At 46.9% G+C, this 10,633-nt stretch overlaps 2 protein-coding genes across 2 annotated transcripts; both read right to left on the bottom strand.

Annotated features, from left to right (window-relative positions):
* Positions 1-2,363: 2,363 nt before the first annotated feature.
* Positions 2,364-3,884, bottom strand: LOC102894614 (keratin-associated protein 16-1). Its single transcript, XM_006924649.1, has one exon. It carries the CDS (start codon positions 3,882-3,884, stop codon positions 2,364-2,366), a length of 1,521 nt encoding a protein of 506 aa, XP_006924711.1.
* Positions 3,885-8,854: 4,970 nt separating this feature from the next.
* LOC102894362 (keratin-associated protein 17-1) lies at positions 8,855-9,217 on the bottom strand. The gene has a single exon (XM_006924648.1). The coding sequence runs from the start codon at positions 9,215-9,217 to the stop codon at positions 8,855-8,857; it is 363 nt and encodes a 120-aa protein (XP_006924710.1).
* Between the last annotated feature and the right edge of the window lie 1,416 nt (positions 9,218-10,633).

Raw genomic sequence — 10,633 nt, 5'->3', positions numbered from 1 at the left:
GTAGTTGTCACAGGGATGGAGAGCACGGCATAGGGAATGCAGTTAGCATTAATATGATGGCTAGGCGGAGGGCCAGGGGAGGTCGGGAGCACTTGAGGGGATTCTTTTATGAACTATACAGATGTCTAACCAACGTACTGTATACTTGAAACTAATTTAAATAAATAAATTTTTTAAAAATGAGCTTTAGACAAAACTGTGTTTTAGTCATTTGTATGTTATTTACTAGATGTGTCTATGCTGACTTTTGTGTTTATCATTCCCTTGTGAATATATATAAAATATGTATTATATATAGTATGTATGATATAATGTATATACTTGTATATATATATATATACATGGATATATACTCATACATATGTGGATATATGTATGTGTATGTTGTTTTGCACTTTAGATACATATGTGTTCTCTGAGGCTTGTTTATATCAATCCACATTACATGTTGCATGTAGCCACTGTCCAGTCCTTTTTCACTACAGCATGATATTCTATTGCATGAACATACCATAATTTCTTATCTCTGTTAATGAGCACTTGGATTGTTTGTCCTTCATATTCATCATCCATAAAAAAGGAAGAAAGAAATTTTACCTCACAGATTGCTGTAACTTATTTGAAAGAATGAGTCCGTGCTTGACACAGAGATATAAAACCCTGACCCACACCTCTCTTGACTCTGGAAGGAAACAGAGATACATCCCAATACCCTGATGAGACAGTAACTCCAGTTCCAGTGGCAGGATAAATTTCACTTTTGACTTTCTCCATCTGCCATTGTCTAACCCAGTGGTTCTCAAACCACTTTTGCACACATGAACACACCCAGAGGATTTTGATAATGTCTGGAGATATTTCTGGTCATCACAACAGGGGATGCTACTGGCATCTAGTTGGTAGAGGCCAGGGATGCTGCTTAGCATCCTACAGTGCACAGGACGGCCCCACAGCACAGAATGATCCAGCCCAAAACGTCAATAGGGCCGAAGTTGAAAAGCCCTGGTCTATTCTCTCCTGTGCTTAGAATAAATAGCCCAACCTGTACCTTGCAGACAAGAGATGGCCCTTTATTCCGTGCACTAAGTGTAAGAGATGATCACTTTGAAGAGATGCCATCCTTAGAGATTATAAGAGGATATGTATAGAGTTTATGCAAAAAAATGTGTCTTATGGGGACTAGGAGAACATAACCAAAGCTCTTGTACAGGACATCCAGTTACCTCTCTTATTGTAAATATGAACCCCCCCCAACACACACACACACACACACACACACACACACACACACACACACACTTATTTTCATCCCACTGTGGACCCCAGAGCCACCGGCTACCTCTCCAGTCTCCTTATATCCAAGAGCATGCTCCTCCATGCAGGTCTCCACATCAAGGTCAGAGGGACGTTCCAAACCCAGGGCCCTTCATGTCACTGCCCTGAACTATAGCCCTACAATGCCTTCCTGTCAGCCCTGCACCAAACCCAAATGCCTCTGTCCAGCAAACAAGGCCCTGCAAGGGCAGGTGACCGCCTACTCATCTGACCTCGGAGCTCACCACTCCTCTAAGCACATGTCTGCTCAAGCTTCGCCTAGTGAACAGTGTGCTCACAGGCCCCATTCATCCGTACGTGTTTCCTCTGCTTGGGAAGCTCTTCCTTCCTGGTTTCTACTTTTGCTGCAAGACAAGTCTTCAGTATCACAGTCCCCAAGAATCCTTCCTCGGTTCCCCCGCTCCCCATGCCCTGCTGAGTTCACAATGCCCTGTGCTTACCTTTCTCCCAGTACTTAGCACGATGGAGTATAATTAATTGTGTGTCTGTTTCCCCAACAGAAATGAGCTCCTCTGAGAGCAGGGACTGAGACTTTCGTCTTCTCATACCTAGTGCTTAACACAGTCCCTGGCCCTAGCAGCTATCTAAAAGTCTCATTTGATGGGTGAATGGATGAATGGAGCTGCTGTCAAAGATGAAGCGAGTCAGCTGGTGAGAATGTGGCACTGACAAAGGAGCAATGAAAACAGCGTGTCACTTCAACTTAGCCACATTTATTGGATAGCAAGGGAGCACACTCATGAGGACAGAAAAAATTTATGTCGGGAAAGAGACTTGAGATGATGTGGTAAAACAGCTCTTGTCAGCTTGATGGCAGCAGCAGAAAGGAACCCAGAATGTCCCCCTCTCTGCCCAGGAGGCCTACATTTGGACATTTCTGATGCATTCTTGGAAACATAAGCAGATGGCAAATAATGGTGCAGAAAGGAAAAGATTCTAGCTAAGGTATGATAAGCTTCGCGGAGGGCAGTCAAGTTTTCTCTCTAGTCGAAGGTTAGCTTTACAGGAATTGGTGGGTTGAGGTCAGTTCAGCAGTTAGCAGGCTTGGTGGCATCCAGCTGGCTGGCTGTGGCCACATGGGTGGTTGGGCTAGTGGGTCTGGCCTCAGGGGGCTGGCAGGAACTGGCATTTGAAACTTCTGCCTTGCAGGGCGTGGAGTCAGCACAATCCAGTTGGCTGGAAGTGGACTGCTTGCAATCTTGTTTACAGGAGTCGGCACGAGGTGGGCGGGAGCACACCGGGCGGTAGGAGAGAGAAGTGACACAAGCCGGGCGGCGCAGGATGGAGTAACAAGGGCGGTAGCAGGCAGGACGGTAGGAGATGGACGTCACATATGGCTGCCTATAGGTGAGTGGTCCAGAGTAGATTGGGCGGCAAATTGGACGGTAGGAAACCGAAGTCGTACAAGGCCGTTTGCAGGAGCTGGGTATGTAGAAAGTCCGAGGACAAGTTGGCTGGCAGATGGCAGATGCAGAAGACCCTGGGCGGCAGCAGACAGGTTGGCAGGAGGTAGCTGGACAAGCAATAGGCTCACGGCAAATGGACTGACAGCGCTTGACTAGGTAGCAGGCGGGTTGGCATGGACGAGGCACACAGACACTTGGTGAGCAGGGGCTGGGCTCTGAGCATATGGGTTGGCGGATGCTGGAGACGCAACAAGAGGGCTGTTGGCAGGTGCTAGAGATACAACAAGAAGGCTCTTGGCAAGTGCTGGAGACACAAGGTGGTTCACAAGGGCTCTGAACACAGCAAACAGAACGAAGGCAGACAGGCCCACAGACCAGAGCCACACAGGTAGGCTGGCAGACGCTGGGCCCGGAGCAAGATGGCTCACAAGGACTGGAGTCACAGCAAACAGACTGGCAGTTATTGGCCACAGAGCAGACGGATGGACAGCAGCTAGGCGTGGGGCACACCGGCTGACAGCAAGCGGGCTCACAGGCCACTGGTTGGCAGGAACTAGGCACGGTGCAGACAGCTTGACAGCAGCTGGGCTCACAGATGACTGGCTGGCAGCAGCTGGGTTTGCAGACGATGGGCTGGCAGGGAGTGGGCACACAAAGGACTGGTTGGCAGGAAGTGGCCTCGCAGCACACAGGTTGGGCACAGCTGCTCACAGAGCAAGAAGGATCACAAATGATGGCCTCGCAGCACACGGGTTGGGCACAGCTGCTCACAGAGCAGGAGGGCTCACAAATGGTGGCCTCGCAGCACACGGGTTGGGCACAGCTGCTCACAGAGCAGGAGGGCTCACAAATGGTGGCCTCGCAGCACACGGGTTGGGCACAGCTGCTCACAGAGCAGGAGGGCTCACAAATGGTGGCCTCGCAGCACACAGGTTGGGCACAACTGCTCACAGGACAGGAGGGCTGACAGCACTGTGGACCACAGCTAGATGATCCGCAGCTATCTTGAAGAGTCACCAGTTGCCACGTCTGGCTCCGGCAGGAACTGGGCAAGCAGACAGGTGCTCCGCAGCTCACCTCAGTGGAGCAGAGAGAGATGGCTGGCACAGAGGGGCATTTTCTAGAACAGCAGTTTCCAGACATGATGAAGATGCTCTGCTCCTTTGTAAGTGCTGTGAGGATGCTACCTGACTGGGGCAGCTATCTGAGGCCCTCGCTTTTATATCCCTTCACAAGCACGTGCTGTTTTGAGCTCCTGTGTCTTTTCCTCATCATTGTTTGGGCCAGTTTTCAGAGGAACATCTTATTATGCCAAGGTTTGTTGACCTGAAGTTGTTTATCTACCCATAAAGAAGCTGTGTTGTTTGTTGACTTGCTAAATTTGGAATCCTTGGAGCTACAGGTCATCTTGGAATAAGCATCATCACCACCAAGCTAAATGACCTGTGTTTCTGAGCATCTCGACCAGGGGAAGAAGGAGTGAACTTATAATTTATCCATCTGCTAATCCTCTGTACCAGGCCCTGGGCTGGACGCATGGGATGCCCGTGAATAAGACATACTCACTCATTCTTGTGGATATCACTCTCTGGTGGGCAGACACGCATGCCGGCACACTCACTGCAATGATAAACTCAGTAGACATGCAGGGATTAGTAGTGAGGAGCAGTGAGGAGCTCTGTGGGAGAGAGGGTATCTGGGCTGGATTTTAAATGACTGAGGTTTATAGCAATGATATTATTTAAAACTATCAGCAATCCTATGAGATGGGATTCCTCTTCCCCCAGTACAGATAAAGAAAAGGAAACGGGATTGGAATCAAAAAGTTTGTCACTTGCTAAAGATCTCAGCTCTGCCCTAATCTAGAGCTGTTCTTCCTTCTCACCATCCTGTCTGGACAGAAATTTCTCTGGAGTCCTTGTCAAAGCCACATGTCACAGGCTTAGCCCACAATGCTATCCTGCATCCTGTTCTATGATCCTCCCTGCCCAACACTACTGGCTCTCCGATGCCAGGAAAGCACTTGACCTAGCATCTCTGCTTCTCTTCCCTCTTTTCCTTCCACTCACCCACTGCCTCAGGCATTCAGTAGACCCCCCAGAGTCCTTCTTACCTTTAGTAATCTTTTTAAATTAGATTTATTGGGATAACATTGGTAATTAACATTATGTAAATTTAAGGTGTACAACTTTATGACATCTGTATTTAATAGCTCCTGAAAGAAAGATACCTCCGAGACTCAAAGGGTAAAGAGAAAAGACGAGGGGTCTTTCACTAAGACATCGTGAACAACAGCAAAGAACGCAAAGCTTTCTCAAAGCATTGTATCAGTGTTACTTCTTAAGTCAGACGTAAGATGAGAAACAAACCCTAGGTTTCTAAACACTAAGATCTGACATCCTTGTTCACCAAGGCTTTACCGTGCCTCCACCATGTGCTTTCAACATCAATGCAAAAGGCTAGCTCTCTTTTGGAAAAGCTGAACCGTTCATCATCCTTCTCTTCATTCATTAATTTATGCAATCATTCGCTCAATTTTTCTTTTATTCATCCATTCAACTTATCCAACATTGGGTTCTGTGTGAGGGATACAAAATAAATGAGTTGCAATTCCAGCCATAAGGAGCCCAAGTTTAGAAGAGAGACAGGTACGTACGTAGCAATTGTGATACAGTAGACATACAGGTGCTACAATACATGGATGCACAGGGTGTTCTAGGGGTACCCTGGAAAAACGCAAACACGGTCTTTGGGAAGTTAGGGAAAGCTTCTCAAAAGCATGATACATTTGGGGAATAGCAGATGGTTCTATAGCCAGGATGAAAAGTACAAGGGGACAGGAAGGGACAATGATGGGACTAGAGGGGTGACTAGGCACTCAATCATGAAAGGCCTATGAACCACAATAATGACTTGGATGTTATGCTGACATTTGGGATTTTTAAGCAGGGGGTGTAACTTGACCAGGTTTGCCCTTTGGATTGGAGAAGGAGGTAAAGTCTAGAAGTGGAAGACTATTAGGGATGTGAGACAATTACCTGAAAACTTCATGGTAACAACCTGCATTGGGTAGTGGCCTCGGGACTGAAATGATATGAGGTGTTTTTAAAAAGCAGAATCCACAGGACTCAGTAGTTGAAAGTGGAAGTTTAGGAACAGAGAGTGCCATCCTTTGAAATGTGGCTCTCAGACAATAGAGAAAGAAGACCTTAAGACAGCTTTGCAGAGGGTAAGTCAGAGAAGAAGCCCCCAAGACCCTGATCCCCACCTTTTCAGGTCCTCTCCTCTCCATCCACCTTCTCTTCCTCAGCTAAACCAGCAATGAAATTCCTGATGGAGATGGACCCCCTCCCCCCAAAATCCCTCATAAACCCTCTCAGCTGAGGAACTTGCATAGCATCATCTGTTATGCTAGAATGTCATCTCCTCAAAGAATCCTTCCCTGCTAAGTGGAATAAGCTGCTGTTTTAACTAAGTAGCCCATTCCTACTTTCTTCTTCTTCTTCTTCTTTCTTCTTCTTCTCCTTCTCCTTCTCCTTCTCCTTCTCCTTCTCCTTCTCCTTCTTCTTTTTTTTTGTAGTTCTAGTCCTTCTTGACATTTTGTAAGCACCAGGAGAGCAAGGATTTTGTTTATTCACTGATGTATACCCAGCACCCAGAGCAGTATTTGATACAGAGGCAGTTCACAATTAATATTTATTGAGTGAATGAATGAGGACCTCTGTGTACAACTAAGAAGGGCGATTCTCTGTCGGTAATTCAAAGAAATTACTACCTTCCGCTCACTCATCCAGGAGACCATGGTCACGAGCAATTGAAGAATTAGCCGCTCTGAATCACAATTACTCGGTGTAAACCAACTGACCTCTTGGCAACTTTGTCCCATTGGCATGCTCCTGCTCTGACTGTGGCTTTGTCCTGGAGGTTAAAGAGCCAGTTCTTTGGAGGCCAATTCAAGCCAGAGCAAAATGATCTAAATAGTAACCTAAAACTGAACCAGGGCAGAGTCAAATCTTGAATTCTCCTCCAAAGCAAGACACTACTAATACTGCTAGGATTTTTAATAAAACAAAAAAATGAAAACACAATGAACTATCACTAGACACTTGCTAGAATAAAAAGACAATTTGCACATGAATATTCATAACAGCTTCATGAATAATAGCAAAAAAAAAAAAACTGGAGACAACCCAAATGTCCATCAGCAGATAAATATTTTTAATATAATTTAGTCATACAATGTAATACTATTCGAAAAAGGAATGAACTATTGATAGCTGCAACAACATAAATGAATAGTTTTAAAAGTACATACTGTATGATTTCATTTATATGAAATTTTAGAAATAGTGAAATTTATAGTGACATAAAGCAAATCAATGGTTGTCTGAGACTGGAGTTGGGTGGCAGGATTGTCTGCAAAAGGGCACAGGAGAATCTGAGGGATGATGAAAAGTTCTATATCTTGAGTGCAGTAGTGGTTACTTAAATATATACGATTGTCAAATCTTATCAAACTGTACACTAAAATGGGAGTACTTTATTATATGTAAATTACATCCCAATAAAGTTAGCTCATACAAAATGAAACAAAAATTTTAAAGGCAAAAAAGTAAAAGCAGCATAATCCCAGTTTTATTTGTAAATATGCTTAGTAAGGAGTCTGGAAAGATATATGTCAGTAATAAACCCTGAGTGCTGAAAATTCAGGTGGTTCTTATTTCTTCTCTACATTTTTCTGGTTTTTTTTTTTCATATTTTTAAGGGTCATTGCTATGCTTGTAATCAGAAAAATATTTTTGTTTGTTGAATAAAACATTGCTTTGTAGGAATAAAAATAAATATTCTTCTCCCAGGGCAAGAGTAGAATTAGTTTTATCCCACATGTAGCTCAAAGTCACATTCAGCAAGAGGTTGAATCAACCATCTCTTGAATTTTAACCTTTCAGCTGGATCCATACATGCTAGGTGGGTCAGGCCCCACCTAGCAGATGGACAATCACCCCTCTCATCCCTGGGCCTCAGGCTGAAGAAATACAGCTGATTCCAGGACAAAAACAAACAAACAAACAAACAAAAAACCCTAACTCAGAAAAACGGGACTTCACCAAAGCATGAGGCTGGAGGAAGGGCTTGGGCTCCCCAGAACAACCTTTGAACCTGTGTGTTCTCATAGTTTTGCTACGGGAGTCCCTCCCGCTCAGAACTAAGTTTGTTGTACCAAAGCCATCGCCTCTGATTTTGCCAGGAAGTTCTGACCGCACCTGAAGCCCTCCAGCAGAATCGTTCTAGGAGAACTATACTGCAGAAGGAAGCCATGTCCCTTGGTCAAGGTTAAACTTGGTCAGCGTTGGCATTCACCCAGGAGCTGGGACCCCTACCCTAGACCTAATGGAGAAAATCTCTAGCAGCAAAGCCCAAGAATCTGTATTTTTAAAAGCCTCCCCAAGTGCATCATAGTTCCCAGACTTCAGTGCGTAAGAATTATCTGGGGTTCTTGTTAGAAACACAAATTGCATGTGGATTCTGATTCTGCATGTCTCAGGGAAGACTCCAGAATTCCCATTTTAACTCCCCCGGGGTGATTCTGATGCAGCTGATCCATAAACTATATTTCAAAACCTCTATGTGGATGCCAGAGTAAAATTTCCTGGCCCACTGCCCAACAGGGGGCGAAGGAAGAGGCCGAAGAACTAATTTGGTTATGCCAGCACGCTCGAATTTATTCACACGTTAAGAAAGTAATTTTTGTATCTCAAAAGCAGCAAAAAGCTGAAGAAGAGGGGTCAGTCCCAAAGACACCTTGAATAAGAGGATGTCTTAGAGTGACGAGACATTTAACTTCATGAAAATCAAGCCATGGGGATTCACCCTTTGAGCTTCCGGGATCACTTTGGGTACACTGAACTTTAATTCCCCACCAGCATTATGGCTCTTGTTCTCAGGACTTTGAAACACCAGGGCAGGCGTTGGAGAATCAGCCTCCTCTACAAATAACACGGGAGGCAGGACACTGTTTGAGGGGATGTAGAATGACCTGGAGACGAGGGGTCTCCACCTGGAGCAGATGGGGGCTTTCCCTAGGACTGCTTCAGTGGAAGGAGAAAAAGTCTTCATTTCGTGTCGCAGACAGGCGTGGGCTGGCAGCAGACAGGGCCGCAGCACCCAGAGGAGCCACAGCAGCTGGATCCGCAGCAGCTCCCGCAGCAGCCGCCCCCGCAGCCAGATCCGCAGCCGCCCCCGCAGCCAGATCCGCAGCAGGAAGACCCGCAGCAGCCGCCCCCGCAGCCTCCGCAGCCCGAGCCACCGCAGCCCGAGCCACCGCAGCCCGAGCCACCGCAGCCGCAGCAAGACCCGCAGCAGGGCCCGCAGCAGCCGCAGCAAGACCCGCAGCAGGAGGGCCCGCAGCAGCACTCTTCACAGCAGTCTTGCTCTTGGCCGCAGCAGGTGAAGCAGTCCCCTGGGCAGCACCCCATGATCCCGGCTGGTCAGGTCGCAGATCAGGAGCACGGCCGGAGTTCCCCAAGTCTGACAGTGACCAGCTGGACATCGGCTTTTATATATCCTCCCTGGAGGGTGTTGGCACAAGGGACAGGTGCTTTCTTTGTTATTATTTGTGCCAGTTCCATAAGAACGTCTCATTAGCTGCCTGTTTATTTTCTGGCCCCGAGTACCTCAACCCATAAAAAAGCCCCACTCGTCCCAACGCTATTTGTCCAGAGGGTAAAAATACATCTTCGGAAAGGCCTGTCATCATGGCCAAACATGGCCAACCATCATTAGCCCAGGTGGGAGAGAAGGAGAAGCCCTCCACAGCTTCTGGCTCTGGCTCCTCTTCCACGTCTTCTCTGATGGCCAGTGAGCAGCTGACCCCTTTTGTCATGGATGCTAGTCCTGGAAAATCAGAATGATAAAGGCCGGATGCCCTATGCCTTCTGCCCAAGGTGGAGGCTGCTGTAGGAAGTCTGGTCATGTGGCTCCTCTCCGGTGGAAATGGCATCTCATCCCGGCCCATGTGAGCAAGGCAAATATTTGTGTGTGTGTGGTATGTGGAGTGTGCCACATGTTTGTTTGGGCTTGGTCGGTGAGCATCAATCATGAGTAATAACTGCCCTGTGAAGTGGAGAGGGACTCATCATAAAACTTCAAGAGGCAGAGAACCACATTTCTCTCCACTGTGCGGTGAACTGAATACCCACCCCTCTCCGTAAATGGGCTGGGAGAGCAGTGGTCAGACGTGCAACATGCTCGTCCCAGGCCTTTCCTTGATAGAGGAGGAGGAGGAGCAGATGGAGACGAGAAAGAAAGGAAGGAAGCATGGAAAGGAAGGAGGGAAGGAGAGAGGGAGGGAGATCATTGAACATCCAAAACACTGCATCAAAGTGGGAATATTGTACACTTTTTTAAAGACCACCTGGCAGAATGAGGGATAAGCAGACAAAATATCCAGAGAATCATCGAGGAATAAAATGCCTTTGAAAGAAGACAAGACTCCACAGAGGATTCGGTCCCTGTGAAAATTCCGAGATAGGTCACATTTCCTGTCTCCATTTGGGGCTTTAGTACCTTGTCATCCTCCTGGAATGATAATGGCAGCTTTGGAGCCTACAAGCTCAGCCCTCTGGAGGGCAGCACCCAGAGAGGGCGGTGGGGATGGAAGGTGGCAGTGGGAGCAGAGGTCTGGATCAAGGGACATAGTCCATCCTTTTCAGTTTCCCTTTCCTTTTTAGATGGGCCTGGAGGCAAAGCAGCCTCTTGGATGGGGCTAGAAGGACGGAGAACTGGGTGGTGAGGGGAATGGAACTGGGAGAAAGATTGGGTTACGTGGATCTGATATGATGCTCAGTACTTCACAGAATGTGGAATTGTAGGACTGGGAGTAACCCCAAAGA

The sequence above is a fragment of the Pteropus alecto genome, unplaced genomic scaffold, assembly GCF_000325575.1.
Source record: "Pteropus alecto unplaced genomic scaffold, ASM32557v1 scaffold98, whole genome shotgun sequence".
NCBI classification, from domain to species: Eukaryota; Metazoa; Chordata; class Mammalia; order Chiroptera; family Pteropodidae; genus Pteropus; species Pteropus alecto.
This window is presented reverse-complemented; position numbering and strand designations above follow the sequence as displayed.

Excerpts from the sequence above, each read along its gene's own strand:
- LOC102894614 (XM_006924649.1), bottom strand. The coding sequence starts at position 3,884 with ATGTCTGGAAACTGCTGTTCTAGAAAATGCCCCTCTGTGCCAGCCATC.
- LOC102894362 (XM_006924648.1), bottom strand. The coding sequence starts at position 9,217 with ATGGGGTGCTGCCCAGGGGACTGCTTCACCTGCTGCGGCCAAGAGCAA.